Source organism: Astatotilapia calliptera, chromosome 22 (assembly GCF_964374335.1).
Source record: "Astatotilapia calliptera chromosome 22, fAstCal68.1, whole genome shotgun sequence".
In the NCBI taxonomy this organism is placed as follows: domain Eukaryota; kingdom Metazoa; phylum Chordata; class Actinopteri; order Cichliformes; family Cichlidae; genus Astatotilapia; species Astatotilapia calliptera.
In genome coordinates, this window is record NC_137442.1 from 17,587,080 (window position 1) to 17,606,389 (window position 19,310).

General features: G+C 44.2%; 1 protein-coding gene across 6 annotated transcripts in view; it reads left to right on the forward strand.

Moving 5' to 3' along the window:
- The window catches only part of ripor2 (RHO family interacting cell polarization regulator 2), a 65,701-nt gene that overhangs the window by 43,402 nt on the left and 2,989 nt on the right, over positions 1-19,310 (forward strand). For 4 of the 6 annotated variants that reach the window (XM_026155601.2, XM_026155600.2, XM_026155599.2 and 1 more), the window contains exons 2-18: positions 595-715; positions 4,952-5,107; positions 5,840-5,918; positions 6,552-6,575; positions 6,791-6,844; positions 13,900-14,049; positions 14,490-14,553; positions 14,900-14,943; positions 15,238-15,363; positions 15,450-15,598; positions 16,197-16,326; positions 16,607-16,753; positions 17,165-17,923; positions 18,065-18,249; positions 18,495-18,657; positions 18,780-18,912; positions 19,135-19,296. In XM_026155601.2, the coding sequence (XP_026011386.2) occupies positions 595-715; positions 4,952-5,107; positions 5,840-5,918; positions 6,552-6,575; positions 6,791-6,844; positions 13,900-14,049; positions 14,490-14,553; positions 14,900-14,943; positions 15,238-15,363; positions 15,450-15,598; positions 16,197-16,326; positions 16,607-16,753; positions 17,165-17,923; positions 18,065-18,249; positions 18,495-18,657; positions 18,780-18,912; positions 19,135-19,296 (2,646 nt within the window). The remainder of the gene's footprint in view (positions 1-594; positions 716-4,951; positions 5,108-5,839; positions 5,919-6,551; positions 6,576-6,790; positions 6,845-13,899; positions 14,050-14,489; positions 14,554-14,899; positions 14,944-15,237; positions 15,364-15,449; positions 15,599-16,196; positions 16,327-16,606; positions 16,754-17,164; positions 17,924-18,064; positions 18,250-18,494; positions 18,658-18,779; positions 18,913-19,134; positions 19,297-19,310) is intronic. The other 2 variants (XM_026155605.2, XM_026155604.2) reach the window with 1 other exon arrangement.

The window sequence follows — 19,310 nt, forward strand, 5'->3', positions numbered from 1 at the left end:
TCATTATCTGACCGCTAAATTTGGCTGTTTCACCATCTATTTTCAGCTTGCTCCCCAAGTGCCCACGTGAATCATGTTGCACTCCACATCTCCGGCTTAAGGAGAGGCTAAAAGCTGACAGACTGCTGCTGGTAAATATAGGCACAGTGATTTTAAAAAAGGAAGAAAAAGCCTTAACTACAGAAGTGGAAGACAAGACACGCCAAACACTGGGCTGTCTGTGGAATTAATCAGTCAAATGTGGTGATTAGAAGGCAAAAATGGCCCATTGAAGCAGATGTGTGGCGTATGTAGTGACTTCTGCGTGACGTTAAACAGCTGTCAGTCTGATGAATTGCTTATTGTCACATAGTTGATTTGAAGTGACAGACGTCATGATTTGTGACACACACCTGAGGAATAACAGTAACAGTTGAGGTATGTGACAAATAAGTCAGAGGAGTTGAGGCATGTTAGCACAGGCTCCGAGTGCTAAGCATCACCAAGTGTGCCTTCTTTGTGCTCGCGGCACTCCAGGTAACCTCACTGTTGACGATGTTTCATGCATTACTGACCCCGATCCTAAATCCTGCACATGTTGTGCCTTTTCTGCAGGAGTGTCGTCACGAGTCCCGGAGATCATGGCGACCGGAACCCACTCCCCCGGCGGGCCAAATGGCATAATCCGGAGCCAGTCGTTTGCGGGTTTCAGCACACTACAGGAACGGCGCTCACGGTAAGCGGAACTCTGCTAAGCTGTTCAGCAATGATCAGCTGGAGTTACTTATTTCTAAAACTGTAATCTGGGTCACACGGTGAATAAAAGACTGGTTTGAAAATGACACATCATGGTGCTACTTCTTTACTTCTATGTCAGCATTTAATAAATAGGTTATAAACAGTACAAAAGTAAGTACCTCAATACTTCTAAAGCAGGGGTCCCCAACTCCAGGCCTCGAGGGCCAGTGTCCTGCAGTTTTTAGATGTGTCCTCGATCCAACACAGCTGATTCAAATGGCTAAATTACCTCAACATGTCTTGAAGTTCTGCAGAGGCCTGGTAATGAACTAATCATTTGATTCTGGTGTGTAGACCCAGGGTGAGATCAAAAACCTGCAGGACACCGGCCCTCGAGGCCTGGAGTTGGAGACCCCTGTTCTAAAGCATCACCTGGATGTTGTTGTTAGATGTTCTAGTAAAGGAAAGTTTGAGTTTTACTGTTTATAAATTACAATAAAACAAAATAAATGAATGAAAAGATTAAGACAAACTTTACTGAGCTAAAGGATTACACATGCAGATGGCACCATTCAAGAGTCTGTGATGCCAGCATCATCGACGGAGAGGGGATAACAAGGGGAATTTGACAAGTGGAAACAGAAATGGTGAAAGGGAGATTAGACCCACAAAAACAAAACTCTCTATACAGTCTCCATACTAGTGTCTATACACGGAGAAGACGTGTACATCTGTTCGCATCCATGTACGAATCATATTAGTTATCTCTTCTAAAAGACAAAACAAAAGAGCTCATTCAACAAAAGGAATTCAATGACTCAGGGATATGGAGCCAGTCTTCATGGTGATCCACGAGCCAAAGCAAGTCTTGAGACCTGTGAAAGAAGCGAATTCTTAAGCAGTGATCGTCACTCTGTCACATGATGTATTCTCGTTCATAGCCCGGGGTTGGTTTCGAAAAGTTAGAGATGGATAAAGTTCTCGAGAGATAAGAGTTTCTTCTGTGTGCTTTCCTGTTTGACTCATCTATGACGGCGCTCTCCATCATCATCACAAGACAAAGCCTGCTCACAGTCTCAGATATACCATATCTCTTATAATCTCACACTTCTGATTGTCGGTGTCTGGGCTTCTTCAGCAGTCCTGGTCCTGCAGAGAGAAGTGGCTCCTTTCTCTCTGCTCAGACAGTGAATGGAGTAATTGGTTCTAATGAGTCGCTGTGTGGGCGACTGACAGCAACAGACAAGTTATCATCCTGATAATGAGCGAGGTGGAAAGCTGCACAGATATAGCTCCTGAAGCCGCTGGAGTGTGCCAGCATCTGTGCACGCTCCTCTGTTACTGTAATTGAGAAGGGACTTTCCATGTGTGTGTCCATGCGTGAGTTTTGTGTGCACTTCTGCGCGTTTGCATGATGGAGAATTTGCACTTTGTGCGCGCACAAGGATAAATTCATCATTATGCATGATTTCCTGTATGGAAGTGTTGACATGTATGCTTCTGTATATGTCCCTGCCAAGAAACCCTACTGCACCAGAGCTCGCATGACCCCACGGCTATGCAGCGCTCTCGTTCGGTGTTGCCCTACATTTGTGGCAGCTATAAGCTTCACTTGTGCCGCTGCTGGCACACAGCAAAACGCGGCACGTTCCAGCTCGTCTAGTGCTGGAATTGGTTGTCGCTGCGTCCCTGGAATGACTCTCAGATCATTTCATTAAGACTGGGAAAATGTCATTTGTCAGCTAAATCTGTAATGGTTTTAAAAGCTGAGATGTGCATGCGTGGGAGAGATGAGTGTGACCTAAAATGGATTAATGTGAGGAGAAAGAGACTCGTGAGGTGGTTCTGCCACTTAGAAAACTCTGCCCCCTTTTTTTCAGCCGCAGATTTGAGACTTAGAAATGGTAAAGTCTTACCCATGAAGACTAACTGAAAACACATTCAGCTTATCAGTTTGTTCCCAAAAGCTTGTTTCAAATCGAACGGAGGCAGTTGAGGTGGTTCGGGCATCTGGGATTCCTCCTGGATGCCACTGTGAGTGAGGTGTTCTGGTCTAATCCAAGACCCAGGAGACCCCTGAGAGATTACATGTCATACAGCTGATTTGGGAACACCTTGGTGTCACCCTTGGAAAATCTGGATGATGTAACCATGGAAAGGGAGATCTGGGCATCTTTGCTTTGACTCCTGACCTCAATACTTGGACTTGGATAAGCGACAGATGGATGTGTGGATGGGAGAAACCTTCCTTGGTTGCTGGAAAAATCTTTCTTAAAGGCTTCAACCTGAATGCATACAGAGGGTTGTACCTACAACCTGTCGTATACGGTTATGTCCCCTATGGCAAAGGTCAGTCAATGAAAAACCATACAGACTTTTCAGCCAATCAGGGCTAAGCTCTCTATCTCTAATATAATAACATCTGCCCCAGCACTCCTTTCACTCTGCTTGGTTGCAGTGAATTATCACGAAACACAAAAGGCTACCATTTGTGGCACAGTCAGTCATTTGTATATTCATCTGTTATCCCTAATATAATAACAACTTGCAGTTAAGCACAATAATTACTGAGAAATAATACTAATGGGCCTCTTCTTCATCATCAGTTTAAATGAGCGAAGAAGCTTCACATGAAGCTTCGTCTGTGTGGTTTCTCTGGCTGATGGAGGGCAGCTGCCTGTGAAGCTTTTACTGGTGATTATTTGTCTAGTTATTTATTGTTATTAGTGGATCTAAAATGCTCACGCTCAAAGCATCGCGCTTTAACATGAAAGTCAGCAAAACATCCACACAACTTGGGTTGCTGATTATTTTTACGTACGGTGGCCCTGAGAGGTCAAATGCAAAGCAACTTAAGAAAAGCAGCAAATACAAAAATGCCGCAGAAGCACACAAAACATGTTGGAAGGGTTTCTGGGGACATGATAAAATGATAGACGGCGTGTGGAAGTGACAGAAACAAAAACATGCGACCGATCTGTGTTTTTAGGGAGAAACAGACGCAGGCAATGTGTGTTTAAGTCACATGATTAAATAAAACTGTAGACACACGTCTGCTGTTAGCCGTTTGCCGTTTGTCACTTCCTGCAGCTGGGCTGTCACGTTATTGTCCGTTTGGCCTCTCGGGGGCCACCGTGGATGGGACATGAAAACCTTTTCGAAATTCGCATTCAAAGACGTCACACGAACACTTCTGACATCTCTGATATATCAGTTAGCTTCAAGTCCACAAAATGCAGACATTTATAGCTTTAAACCAGGCCTTCTCCATTAGATTCGGTGCATCCAAAGTAGGAATGTTTTGAAAATGCCTCCCTTTTCAAAGATGGTCTTTTACTGCTGGATTAATCCTGGAAGGCTGCTAATATCTCAAGTTCCTCCTTATGTCAGTAATGACTGCGATTGTCTGATCAGGGAAAATTAAATTGAATAAGAGCATATCTACATAATAATCCACCAATGGACCCCTACTGGTGGTTTACAGAAAACTGTTCCTCCAAATGATTACCTTTAAAAAAATGATGTGTGGTGGTAAAAAAATGAAAGAAAGCTGAAGCTCCACACAAAGTGTCTGAGCCCATTTCACTGCCTTTTATACAAATATGACAACTCTCTGTAACTGGATCACATTTGTTCAATTCTCCCACTTGAGTCGGTCACACATTTGGTCATTTGAGGGAAGAGACTGAAGATCACTTGAATGTCGTTAATCGCCGGGAGGATAAATCTGCTTGTTTGTTTGTAAGTTCACTCCAGCAGAGGATAAACGGCAGCTAGGAGTCGGGGAAGCACATGTTTGCATGTGATTGCACGCCCGCGTTAAATGCTCAGAATGTATGATTGTATTTGTGTCTGAATGTCTGAATAATATGTAGGCTAAATGCGTCGGTCACATCTAAATGTGTATGCGTGCGTGTATGTACGAGTTATTTTGGTGTGAGCAGAGTCAACAAGGTCAATGCATCTGACAGATGAGATGAACTCATGCTGTAACTGGCCCAAGGACGTGTTCAGGATGGTGTAAATAATCTAGAAATATAACTCCTTGCTTTTATTGGCAGCTGGTGGCCTGACACTTGAAGTGCTGCAGAGATCCTGTGATAAATATTAGATAAATATAATATGGAAGGTGGCGCCTTTGGGCCTGTGTGATGAGATTTAGGAAATTCTTGTGAGGCACAATCAGCAAATGGTAACTTATCCCGTGTTTGTGTGTTTGTCTGTGTGTGTGCAGATGTAACTCATTCATGGGGAACTCTGCAGTGCAGAAGAAGCCTCAGTCCAAGCCTAAGAAGCCCCACCTGTCAGGCCACAAGGGAGGCAGCAGCTCCAGAGAGCCGCAGCCCAAGAGACTGGAGGAGGTTTACACAGCACTCAAACAAGGCCTGGAGTGAGTAACTCATCCACTTGTTCTATGCACACAATTAAGTAGTTAATATGAAGCAAATTCACTTACAGTACACACTATGAAGTCTTCCAGAGTACCTTGAAACCTTGAAATGCTCCATTCTTTTTCGACTTGGAAATATAAAAAGAAAAAAAAAAGCCTCTAGACTAGATACTTGACACAAATTCTGAAACACAAGAAGCCTTTCTATGTTTAATGCCAGACCTTTTAAAGTTAGTAGATATATAGAAGCCATATAGCAGATAGTCAGTAAGTACAATAAGCACTGTGTTGTTCTTGACTACAGATTGATTAAACAGATAGTATTACAGAAGTGCTGCTTACATTTCCCACACGGTGCATGTGTCACTCTTTCTGGCCTTAAAAAAATGTTGATGGTTGTGTTTTTATAATGGATGGAGTCTGGTCTTGTCATGAACTGTATATAAAGAATGTTTATGCAGTGAGTTTTCCTGGTATAGGGGCTTACTGAGTAATTACCAGAAGCTTTAGTTTGTGCATTTACAGCCTGTTTGAGCTTGTTGACGTTTGCCTCTGAATGCATTAACAGACCTCTGTGGATGTTTATGTTCCACATGTATTCTTTGGTGTCATTAAGTGAATTTGTAGCGGTGAACGTAACGTTAGTGAGCGTCTGAACTTCTGCAGTCGTGTTTTAATTTAATTCATTGTATTATGCAAAGACTGAAGTGTTTCTCTGTTTCCCCTGTGAAGTGAATATCTGGAGGTTCATCAGACAGAGCTGGACAAACTCACAGGTCTGATGAAGGACATGAAGAGAAACTCCCGCCTGGTGAGAAGTTACTCTGCATTAACTTACATCGTTCCTCGTAATGTTTACAGCCTGTGAGACTCACAGCTTAAGCCGAAAATGCTTTATAAAGAAAATGAAAAATTCACATATATTACATCAATTTTTAAACTAATGAATAATAATAATAATAATAATAATAATGGATTGGATTTATATAGCGCTTTTCAAGGCACCCAAAGCGCTTTACAATGCCACTATTCATCTCACATTCACACACTGGTGGAGGCAGCTACGGTTGTAGCCACAGCTGCCCTGGGGCAGACTGACAGAAGCGAGGCTGCCATGTCGCGCCATCGGCCCCTCTGGCCAACACCAGTAGGCGATAGGGTAAAGTGTCTTGCCCAAGGACACAACGACCAGGACAGAGAGCCCGGGGATCGAACCGGCGACCTTCCAGTTACAGATACGCTTCCCAACCCCCTGAGCCACGGTCACCCTGAACGCACACATGGAAATATTTTTCATTGTTTATGCCATCGTGGCTGCCTGATGTGTGCACACAGGAAAAACAGTTTCTTCCTGATGGCAGATAAATGTGATCTTGGATAAGCTGCCCTACCTTTTAGTAACTCTGTAATTTCACGTGTGTGTCTGCGTGTGTTTTCTCTCCAGGGAGTGCTGTATGATCTTGACAAGGTAAGATGATGGGAGCGGAGGGGCTACTGTAACACACGCTCAAGTTTGGAGTTTATCGTGTGAATCGTATAATAACATATTTGTACAGAACATTGTATTTTCTGCACATTTTGCTGTATAATATGTAAGTATTACCTTGTTATAATCTGTGGTGCAAACAAAAAACAGATGAAGCCAAATTCTGACCTGTAAATTTTTGCGCTGTCTTTCTACAGCAAATCAAAACTATCGAGAGGTACATGAGACGTCTGGAGTTTCATATTAGCAAGGTAAGGCTGTTCGGATTTCTTTACAGCCATATTTATTGTTTTGTCAGTCTCTAAACCAAAGAAAGTATTTGAGGCGATCTATATGGGAGTCTTCGGTTGGACTTTTTAATGCAAGTCCGTGGGGCATTTGATTAAGAGCTTATTTTAAGGCCTCATCCCATCCAAGCATTCACCCAGGAAACAGAGTGCTGATGCATATTTTTACCTGTTTCTAAGTAAATGTTTGATAGTTTTAAATGCATCTATTTTATTGGTTTGAAACCGTATCGGTGCGGTATTAACTGTAGCACTCAGCGAGTTGGCTGTTCAAAGGTAACACCTACCTACCATCACATGAAAAGCTCAGAAAAATGACATCTTGCGTTGTTTTGTTTTGTTTTGTTTTTTGAGCTGTGCAAAGACTAAAGTGTGAAAGTAGCTGTTGATCATGACAGAAAGCCAGCTACCTGCACAGCACTAGCATAAACACAGAAATCAGAAACTATTAAGGGCCCATTTTTACTATGGATTTACACACAAGAGAGAGTTTGATACATGTTTAGATGTTGATTCTAGGTGGAAATTGTTATCTATGGACAAAGTTTGGTTGTCATGGTCGCAGACAGTTTGCGTGCACTTGGTAAATCTAGTAAAAAAAAAAAGTGATGCAAACTGGAAACGGAGAATGTTTGCCTTCAGAATGAAAGCTGTGCTTCACCACTACAGCTAAAATGTTTCAAAGTTTTACTTTGAAGGCTATTGTTGTCACATTTTTCCTGTTTTCAGCACCACTCGGAAAGTAGTTTGTTTGCATGCAAGTTCAATGCAAACTATGAGTGACCACAGCAATCTGCTGTCAACCAAAGCAATTGCAAAGAGATTTTTGGTGCAACACTATGTCGAGGTTTCTCATGCACACATTGCTCAAGAGCAGCCTGCCATATTGGGTGCTTTGGTTGCTAGCTACAGTTGCCTGTAGTTTGCCTTATGACCAAGGATTGCATAATGGTCGCAGACCAGTTTCTAGGGCTTGGTAAATGGTGCCTTTTTCAATACTTCCTGTATTGTCACAGTGAGCGTGATGTTAATGACACACAGTTAGTGGTGTTGCATCTACAAAATCTCAGCAGCTCTTTGTGACCAATTTCACCCAGCAACCTCCAGCAACGACTCGCCAACCGATTAGAGAATACACCGCTTTTTATCAACCTTTGGCTCCCAGCATGTGACTGATATTTCTCAGGCCTTTGTGACTGAAGCGTAACTCTTAACAAAAACAGACAGACAGACACATTTCTTAAAATGTTTGTTGTTCTCACAACTTTTCTTTCCACCGGTTTCACGTTGAGTTTATTGAGTGAAGCTGCAGTTTTAGGCGTAACTTCACCTGCTTTTTTGCTGCCAGGCATTAGCTTAGCATTCCTGCTCTTCTAATCTGTTTATATATTAGGGAAGTTTCCAGCTGTTTCCATGGTTGAGGTAAAAACATCCTTTCTGAGGTTGCCAGGTAGGGATTTTTGGCCCCCTGCATCCTCTTTGTAGTCACCTCACAGGTTGCCATTTGGGGACATTAATCCCCTACAAGGTTTTGACTTTTCTTCCACATCGCCTTTTGTAGAGCTTTAATGGTCTTCCTCGCTGTGCGTCAAATCAGATGTGACAGCAGGCAATCAGAGCACACACGCCCAAACAACAGCGCAGCTCCAAAGGTAACCATGGTTACCCGGAGACAGAGCCTTTGAAGTCCCGATGAGCTCGATGGGGCCGTCTGTTGGGTGGCGTTAACCCTTTATGTTCACATGCATCTCGACTACAAAACCCACCTTCAGAACATTTGTCCCAAAAGCATACACAGGTAAACAACAACACAGCAGCATGACTGCGATTCTGCGGGGATGAAGGCGACAGGGAATCTGGGTCAGGGCAGTTTGCAGCGAGGAGCGATTGACACGGCCCTCAAAGATGGGGGGAAAAAATGAGAGGGAACTCAGGAAGTGTATCTGCAGCTTGCTCCACTTTGACTTTGATAAGAGAGATAAAAGAAGTCGGCGCTTGTTCTGTCTTGTGACGGATGATGTTAAGCAAACACGTACTGCTTAGCGTTATTCTTAAGCTCTTCTGTTCTTTCAGGCTTCATGCAAAAATAGATTTGAATGAAAGGGTAAATATTTGAAATAGCAGTGAAGTGTCTGATTTATTGTGCCATGTAAAAAAACTCAAAAGCTGAAGCGTAACTAAAATTAAGCCTAATACTCAATCAGTTTTTATTTATACTCACTATCTGACTTTGTGTAGCTTATCAGAGATAAAATAGTTTAAAGAAAAGACTCAAACTTGTGACTTGACAAATGGTTTGTCTTTATTTTTAAATTAATCAGATGCTAGTTTCTCTTCTAATTAAAAGTAATACAGTTGGTATTAAAGGGCCCAAAGTGTCCAGAGAAAACATCCTCTTGATCCATGTGATTGGCTGATTAGATACTTGCATCAACAAGCAGCTGACCAGGTGTTTCTAATGGAGTGGCCGGTGAGTTTGGAAAAGAAAAGTCATTTTCAGCCCAAACTTTCTTTAATCATCACTCACTTTCACAGAGGTGCATGTGAGAGCACAAATATCTGGTTCACTGGGCGCCATGTGTGCTGCTACCCACTGTAACCAGACTAACAGACATGTCTGCAGGGGACTGTCACCTGCTGTGTGCTACATGTGTTCAAGGGCATCTTTGGCCAATGTCCCGACCTGATTTTTCCTGACACTGGGCAGAATGTGTGAAAATATAATGTAGAAACAACTTCAGCATCACACAGACTGACTTAAACTACGCATCAGTAACCATAAGTAGCTGTAGTGGTAAGGACATAAAGTCTAAGGGACGTGTGACTTGTATGATTGCATTAGAAGGCTTATAACACGCTGGTTATGGTCCAAACAAATCAACAGTATGTAGGACAGGGCAAACAGGAAGTATGCATTTTTTATCAGGCAGCTGATGCTGATTAGTTTTTGTTTTTTTTCTATTTTTTTGCACCAAAAGGGACAGATGAGGACTTCAGAACTAAAAGCAACATATAGGATGGGGAACAATAAACTCATCTGGACTACTCCGCATGTCTTAAACACATGTACGTGATTGGTCAGTGCATGTGTAAACAAAACATTGTTCAGCAAAGACACTGCGAGTGGAAAAAAAGCGAAAGAAATGGCGTTTCAGCAGCTGAGCTACAGTAAGCGTGAACATGTTTGTCAGTGTTTTTGCTCAGGCTCAGGCGTGTCTCTTTGTGTAGGACAGCTGCCGTGAGGGATGACTTAACAATCATCCATCAGCAAGTTGTTAGTTTGTGAGTCACATCAGCTCTGCTCTTTTGTTCCTGCGCTGCCTGCAGATGTCTGAGTAGTAATTGGCACACATGGAGGAAGCAGGTGGCACGATACAACCCGTATGATGTCCTGCATGGGACAGAGACTATATATATCTGTGTGTGGGGGTGGGGGGTGTTTGGGGGAGTGGGTGTTGACCGCTGGTATCAGCAGGGCATCATTAAATAGACTGAAGGTGAGACGATCGTCTGCCAGACGTCTCCTCTTCCCCTGAGAGAGCGCGTGTGTGTTAAACACGTGCCAAATTCAATCCAGAATGAGTGTGCATGCTTTACATGTGATTATTTGTAATATAGGGCATTTTCTGCTTTCCCCACTTCCCTTGAATGCTAATCTTGCCACTGGCACGCGCGCACACACACACCCACAGCTCCCCAGAGAGCTTCATGTGTGTTTGAAGCTGTTTGGTGTGGCCCGCCTGTTTTAATCTGCTTATAATCACTGGTCCCCCGGCACAAAGTGTGTGCACGTGCGCGAGGCGCCATCTATGATCCAGAATAATGGCCATATCTTAAGAGGATTGCTGCCATATCTGAAAGATTCACTGCTAATATCTAAAACCCCACGTTTTTAAATCATACGCACTGATGATAGTGAGATAATCCTTTAAAACGTTCAGCAATTCTTAATCACAGCTGCCTTTCAAACTACCAAGAAAATGTTATTAGGAGTGTTTTAGGAAGGGATGCATTCAAAATGGTTTCAAAATGCAAAATTTTTTTTATTTTACACCAAATACATAAATATGCAATATCGTGCTCACTCTGAGCATAACTGATTCCCCAGTAATTCCAATAATCCCTCGGTCTCTGAGCCGTGCAGGTTATTTGTCATCGCAGCGAGCTGCAATTAGCACAGTCCAATAGAGGACTTAATTTAGAATACATTTCCATTTAATGTCTCTATAGAGAGGTGATTTAAAAAGGTTCAGATGGTCTTTACGGGCGGCCTGTTAAACAGTACTCTTCCTGTGATTAAAGAAGTGCTTTAAATGTTCATATTTTATATTTTTATTTTAATTAATGTTAAAATTACTGTTATTAGCATTGGTGTAACATTTCCAAAAGATTATTTTTATTCCTGAGAAATCTGCAGATTGTTTTTCTTTGTTGATCCACAGTGGGGAAAAAATTGATTTTTACTATTTAGGGAAGCTTCCATTAAAAGAAAATTGATGTAGTGTTTTGTTTTGATTTTTTTTTTTTTTTTTTACAATTTTTTGTATATTTTCTGCCTTTGTCAAAATTACAACCATGTAATGTTTCAGATGTATTCTTTTTTTAATTTATTTTTTATTTTAGTTATTTATTTTACGGTTCTTGAATGATACATAACCGATGGAGACAAAGGGCAGAAAGGCGGGGAGATCTCCACAGGAGCTGCTATCAGGATGTATAACACATGTCCGTCTGTCTGTGTGTATGCGCGTCCAAAAGAGCATCAGCGCTTCTGCCGGGTGCAGTCCTCTCCTTCCTCCTGTGCTGAGGTTACTCTTGTTTCTTTGTGTTTTGCCTTTCATGTTTCTTTGGTTTTTTTCCTCTGGGCTGAAATGTGCCCAAGGCTCAGCAATATGCTGACGGCCACCCTCTGGAGTGGAGGAGCCTGGCTGACCTTCAAAAGGACGTTTCCTCGAAGGCAGCAAAGGGCTTTTTTGTAATTGGGGACAAAAATTGGCACCATTAAGCTGATAATATGATACGGCTGCTGATTGCCTCTAAAGAATGATGGCTTTTCATTAGGCAATGAATACCTCGTTGTAGTCGTGTCTTTATTTATGTGAGGTGTAAAAAGTTTCCTTGGATCATGCACAAAAACACGTTTTGTGTTTTTCCCCTTCATCGTAAACAAAACCCGTTATTTTCTCCAAGTGCTGAGAATAACAGTTGAGGTTTGAAATTGTTTTCCAGCCGGCTCAGCTCAGCTGCTGCCTCCCCGCCACATACATCACATACCACAGACAGACAGACAGACGGGCTGGGTCCCGGTTGAGGGTGGGGGGTGGTGAAGGCTTAGTTGGTATAAGGTGGAGTGGGTGGGTTTATGCGTATGTGTGTGTCAAAAAGAGTTACACACTCTAATATCCATCCCACCGCAAACCACTTTCACTCTTTTTTATTAGAAGCACTCCTTTGCCCACCCACCGCTTGCAAAAACTCGCTCTCCATGCACATGTCAGCACGTCGGCGCGTGCAAAAAGTCTGCACTCACAAACAGGCTGGCAGCGTTCGGCTGATGCACAAAAGATACACAAACAAACAGTTAGATAAGCTGTTGGGACGACAGGAGCCAGAATAGCCCATTTTCTCCTGCTTCTCCCTAATGAGTGCCATAAAGAGCGCGAGGCATCAATATTTCAGCGCTCTCGTCAGGCGGCCGGAGATATTTCCCTTTGATGAGGCTCACCAGAGGTGTTTTGTTTTTTGCTCGCCTGCCGCTTCATCACATGTGAATTTTAGTTCAAAATAAGCCAAAAGATTCAAAGGACAGGACGCTAAAAATCTGGACCGCTGCTAAATGTTGTTGTTGGTACAATGGCTCTGAGTGAGTCAACCGCATCCTCAAAAAGTGCTGGGATTACAGCTCAGTGTTGTTTCATAATGACTCGTGTCTGTTTTTGGAGCCTTTTAAATGTTTGAATTTTAATGAAGTATGTGAAAAATTTAGGAAATACAAATATTGATGAGGAGAACTTGATTTTTATAGAGTAGGGTTGGTTAAGGAGCACTTGTGTTTGTGAAACAATTAAAAACGTTTGAAACAGCGTTATTATAAAGAATTATAATGACTTCATTACCAAAGCTTTGCTCATAATAAAATCATCTAAATCTGCTGTGCCTGTGGCTTCACGGTGGAGTGAATCTGTTGAGCTGAGCTTTTTGCTTCAGCATCATCGTGATTTGATTTCAGCTGAAACGCTGACATTTTAGCTCACACTGAGACAGCAGGATGTTGATGGAGTCGTTCCCTCTCCCTGCGGGTTTGGGTTAGGTCAGGCTAGTGCTGCAAACTGCAGTCGGGCAGACAAATGAGCTCTAAACCCCGTCTGCTGCTGCCTCGCCGTGGGAGTGTCCCACTGGGCTCGCAGACTGGGACAGTGCAGGCGTCGGGTTAGAGTTACACAGATATACAGCAGCTGCATGTGCCAGCTTACTTCAGGACATTTTTATCCATTCTTAGTTTATCCATTTGTCTCTCCTGTCGGTCTTGATGACTGTCTTTCTGTCTGTGTGTGCAATGTCAGCCTTTTTACTGTGTTTACTTCTGCAGGCCTTTTCTGTTTTGGACTTCCTGTACAGTCTTATTGACCATGTGACCAGATGTGTATCTGAAATAAAGTGTAAAGCAAAAGTTAATCATGTCTGTGCTTATTTCTGCTCTCATTGCACAAGCCTGAAGCTGTGCCATCCGTGAATGAAACCCAGTGGGAAGCAAACACAGAAAAATTCACATGGCAGTTGGAAGTTTTTGGGAATTTGCTCCTTGCCCGGGGATGTTTTCATGTATATGGAAGTTTATAACTTTATTTCATAACTGCACAAGTTTCTGTCTCGTGTGTGTTACCCCGCCTACAAATTCGTGAGGGCCGATTAAAGATGGAGGGGACTGTGTGTGTGTGTGTGTGTGTGTGTGTGTGTGTGTGTGTGTGTGTGTGTGTGTGTGTGTGTGTGTGTGTGTGTGTGTGTGTGTGTGTGCGCAGGTTGATGAGCTATACGAGGCCTTCTGCATCCAGAGCCGTCTCAGAGAGGGTGCCATCCGGATGAAGCAGGCCTTTTCGTCCTCGCCCTCCACCAAAGGCACCAAAGAGAGTATCGCGGAGGTTAATCGTCGGTACAAGGAATACACCGAGGTACTCAGAGCTGTCAGCTGCAGACTCTTAGTCCTGTAAAGCGAATGGAGCTGTAAAAAGTAACTGTAATTGTAGGGTTACAATAATTATTATGACATTTAAACAGAGATATTTGCAGATTATATATAAACGCAGAACAGGGCGCATTAAACGTAGTCACGTCTGACAGCACCCACTCTAAGTATATGATACAGATTACTGCTTACAGGGATTTGTAAACACTAACCTGCAAAGCCAGATACTTACCTTTAAATCCCAATAACAAGCGCACCTGTCGCCACCTGTGCCGAGGGCTTAGACCCGCCCTCCCGTCTCCTCTGTAGTTTGGTGTTGACCGGCTTTGTCAGAGCCTGCAGAGATAACTTGATTACTGTTGTTGTTCTCGTTTTTGTGAGGGCCGTTTGTGTGATGAGTCTTATCTCTCTCGTTCCGTCCTCCAGAACATGAGCGCATTTGAGAGCGAACTGGAGAACCTGCTCGGGGAGTTTCATATCAAAATGAAAGGTGGGACGTGAATGATTTACATGAGAAGTTAATGCAAGTTTAGTCATTTACACACTGGGATTATTTAGAATCCAGATGTTTTGGTGATGATTTTATATTCATTGGAGCAAAAATCCTAAGATTTCTCACTCATGGACCAAGTTAGAAACCCTGAATCCCTGAAAAGTCATGACAAAAATATGCTTGACAGTTAAAAGCAGCTTGTTTCATTGTGCAATAATTCATTCTGAATAAGAAAGTGAGCTAACGTTGCTTAACTCATTGTAAACCCCCCCCCCCAAAATGATGTTTTTTTTTTCTCTCCTCTTTGTGCATAATATAAATATCTGTCACTTCTATCTGACAGGTTTGGCAGGATTTGCTCGACTCTGTCCTGGAGACCAATATGAGGCAAGTTTATTTTCTTTGCCCTAACTGCTGACTCTTGGGTCTACTTTTAACAGGATTGAGACAGATAGACACAAGTGACTCTTTCAGCTGGAAACCGCTGTAATGATATTTATGTAGCAACAGCTTTGGCCATCTTTCAGTGAAACACCACTGTACACTCCACCCAGCTCCAAAGTTAGCACTTAGCTGGTTGGTTTAGTGAGACAAACAGTGAGCAGTTAAAAAAAATTAGCTTATTAGTTCAGCCATTATAAAGTTATGTGGTTAAATTTTTTTTTTTGCTCCTTCCTTTAGATCTTCATGCGTTACGGTCGCCAGCGGTGGAAGCTGAAGGGGAGGATTGAAGTAAACTCCAGGCAAAGCTGGGATGGAGACGAGATGGTCTTCATGCCCCTCATTACTGACCTTATTAACATCAAGGTCTGTACAAACCCAGATAGCCTCGTGTCTAACACGTTGCGCTGTGGCACTGAAATGAGAAACAAACATAAGTTTGTGCCCATCAGGTGACGGAGCTGAAGGGTTTGGCCACACACATGCTGGTGGGCAGCGTCATCTGTGAGACCAAGGAGCTATTCACTGCCGTGCCTCAGGTGGTGGCTGTGGACGTCAACGACCTCGGGACCATCAAACTCAACCTGGAAGTCACATGGTAGTAAGTAGAAGCTCGCTGAATCTAACCGGTGTTGCACGAATTAGGGTACATAATGAGTTGGCAGCTGCCAGATGGTATCACTGCTGGGTAGCAGGATTGTTCAGAGGTAGTCCAGAACTATTTTAGTCTTGTTGCTGGACCGGCCATATGTTTGGAGCATCTACAACGGTTGTTAGTGTCACAGCATTAAAGTCGGGGTCTGCATGCCTTGTGGGGTCCTGCCATCTGCTGGTGAAACATCATAGTAACACCCACTTCATACTTTGTTTTTACACAACCGAGATGCCTTGCTGTGCACACCTGTGGTCAGAGGTCTCCAAACACAGCTCCAGTGCCAGCACCAAATGTTTCAGTACTGATTTTCAAAAAGGAGCACCTCATCAATGATGTTTTTACCAGCCCATGTTGAAAACCCATCATGAAATATTGTTGTTTACACTGCAACAGACCACCTCAGGAAGTGGCTTGAGTGACTGCATCACAGTGAATCTTTGTGGTTGTTTACACCACATTTTTAGGGCTGCCCATTTGTAGGTTTTTGAAACCAAATGTAAGCAGTGTCATTAAGAGCTTTGTCTTTTTTTATCCTCCTCTCCAGCCCCTTCGACGTGGAGGACCTGACTCTGTCGTCTGGCAATGTGAGCAAAGCTGCAGCTCTCCAGAGACGAGTGTCCGTCTACAGCCAGGGCACACCGGAGACCCCCACCTTCCAGGACACCTCCTTTTTTGTGAGTCAAGCAAGTTGTTAGCATATTCTGTGATCCATAACACACTAACCCATGCACTGTCTGCACCGTGATGTAAATCATGCCCCATGTTATTTTTTCCAGTTGATGCTTAAGCCGTGCAGGCACCACCCTTAAACTAACCCTCGCCCGTTTCCCTCCTTTTCTTTGTATATTCCCATTATACCCACACTCTGCCCCCATCTTGTATATCCTACATTTCACCCACCTGCCCTCAAATACCCAACACCCTGTCTTATTTCCCTGCCTTTACTGTGTAAAGAAGTGGCAGCCCTACCCCGTGGAGCGCCAGCGCTTCTCCTTCCTGCACATGCTCCGAGACACCCTGCTAGAGAAGCTAAGGCGCAGTCGTTCGTTTGGTGACCTGGCCTCACTGCGGCCAAGGCCCAAATCCAGTCTGGAGGTTTATGTGAGTGTGTTGTGGCCCCTGTGACCCTCCTAACCCGACTCTGTGTGCCCTCTTACCCCCACTGACATGATGGGGATGTAGTTCTCTGCTCTTGTGGACACACTTGGGTTCACCTTGTCCCTTTGTTTAAGGACTACAGAACGCCATGTGTGGCTCTTTGCACGTCTGTTTGCATGTTCGTTAAGCTGTTCCTATGTTTTCTGTTTATATTTACCTCACTGTTCGATTCAATTTGGGTTCAGATCTGATCACAAGTATAGTATCAGTATAGTGTGCCGTCGCTTTTTCTATCTTGGAAAACAAGAGGAGCTTTCTTCTGAACTTTTCTGTCCTTCATTCACTGATTTCAGCCAGATCTCAGTCCTTTATCTTGTTTGCAGCACAGATTTATTCTCCTGTCTCTATTTTCAGTCCACACTGCCCGACGATGTCTTCGAGAACGGCGGCTGCGGTGTGGCTGAGTGCAAGCGTCTGTCCTTCACCTTCTCTGATACGTCTGGTTCTACGCCCAGCCCCAGCCCTGCCCTGAGCTCCTACTCCCCGGGCCAGTCCAACCCTGAGATTACTGTAACTCCTCCGGAAACAGAACCATTACCTACGCAAATCTTCCCAACTAGGGAGGACTCCATCGCAGAGGAGCATTTAGTGGAGGAAGAGGAGGAGGAAGAGTATGAGGAGGATGGGGAGACGGGCAGTAGAGGAAGCAGGGGCAGCAGGAACAGTGCCAGCATTGCCAGCGATGAAGCCGAAGCGGCCGAAGACTCTGAGTGGGAGCGCACAGAGTCTCAGCGTAATTCTAGCTCCAACTGTGGTTCAGCTGCCCCGTCCTTGTGTTCAGATGGACAGCTGTCCGCAGTGGCTCCCGAGGATGTCTTCCTGGATCACGCCGATGAGCTGAAACCTGTGGAACTGGACACAGAGGAGGCGGGCAGCCTGACGAAGCAGCTCGTGAAGAGGCTGACTTCCTCAGAAATGATGCCGCCCAGTGGGAGCGCTGCTGAGGGTGAGGGAAGTCTGAGCTGGGCAGGAGAGGGAAGCAGGGCTTTCCTGGAGAGCAGCCTGGAGGAGGCCATCCACAGCCTGCTGACCAGATTAGAGTCGCTGACTCATCGCTGCAGAGAGCTGCAGGACCTGGAGCAGGAAGTGATGCGTCTGGAAGACCTACTGAAGGTAAACTCCATCTCATTAACATCTACAGAACCTCTTGTGCACTAAAATTTTCAGAGAAACTGCCATCCTAGGGTTCATTTAAACTTTATTGTCTTGTTTTTATACTCTTTGGATGCCCATCATCCTGTCTTTTCCCCCCAGTGCCGTCTCCCGGGTCACAGGAGTCGATCCTCTAGCCTCAGTCTGACTGTGGAGAGTGCCCTGGAGAGCTTTGACTTCCTCAACACCTCTGACTTTGACGACGATGATACCGGAGACGATAACGCCGTCATCAGCATTCCCCCACAGAGGTCTCCGATCTTTGATGCAGATGGAGAGAGGATCGGGTGAGTGTAATATTTTGCATTGGCTAAAACATTACAGTTTCATTTATTTATATATACACGTGCAGGTTTTTTTAAGGTCCCATACCAAAACTTTTGTGAGAACTTTGAAGTGCTTGGCAGCAAATGAAGAGTTTAATTCTTAGGATTCTTAGGATGACTGGACTCTTTAAAAACAAACTCACTACACGTACAGTCGGTGTGTTACCGCTGCCCCTCGGTGGTGACTCTTGTATGTTGCTGCTCAGGGCTCAGCATCCAGAAGCCAGAGGACACCTGAGCGAAGCCCTGACAGAGGACACCGGGGTGGGCAACAGTGTGGCAGGAAGCCCCCTCCCACTTACCACTGGAAATGAGAATCTGGACGTGGCTATTGTCATCCACCTTCAGTACTGCATTCACCTCATACAGGTAGAGCTCCTTCTGATAGTTGATATCATAATTACCATTCATCCTGCTTAAGTAAAACACCAGCTACCTTCTGGAAATTTTAGCATCTGACATGTTTTCATTTTTTCTTGGTAACATGGCAGATGTTGACCAGTGGGGTCAGTGTCTGGCAGCGTCGCAGTGTCCTCCTTAAATTGTCAGGACAGACCCAGCTGCTAGAGGAGTTAGCAGAGATCAGCGTGGACAAACTGGGAGCAATAACATCTGCTGCTGATGGTGGGTATCTAAACACGTAGACCAGATTTCCTCCATTTTTCCTTTCTTTTCTCATGCTTCACCCCTCCAAGGTTGGCTCTGTAGTTTTTGCATAATCTGGAAACTTATCCCAAACAGCAACATACATCTTATACTTTAAAGCAGAAAAACAAATCGTTACGGTGCATGAAGGAGGTTTGAGGGTTTGTGGTCTGACCTCGTGCTCTGCCCTGTTTTCCTCAGTCCTCCCGGGCCTCGTGGAGCGCCCCCGGCTGATGACTCTGTGGTCAGAGTGCAGCGGCTCTGAGGGACTTTTCCACACCACGCTGGACAGAGTGTTCAAACACATGAATCAGCGCTACACGGCGGTGCTGCAGGAGAACCGCCCACACGGCGCCGATACAGGTTCGCTCGTCCCT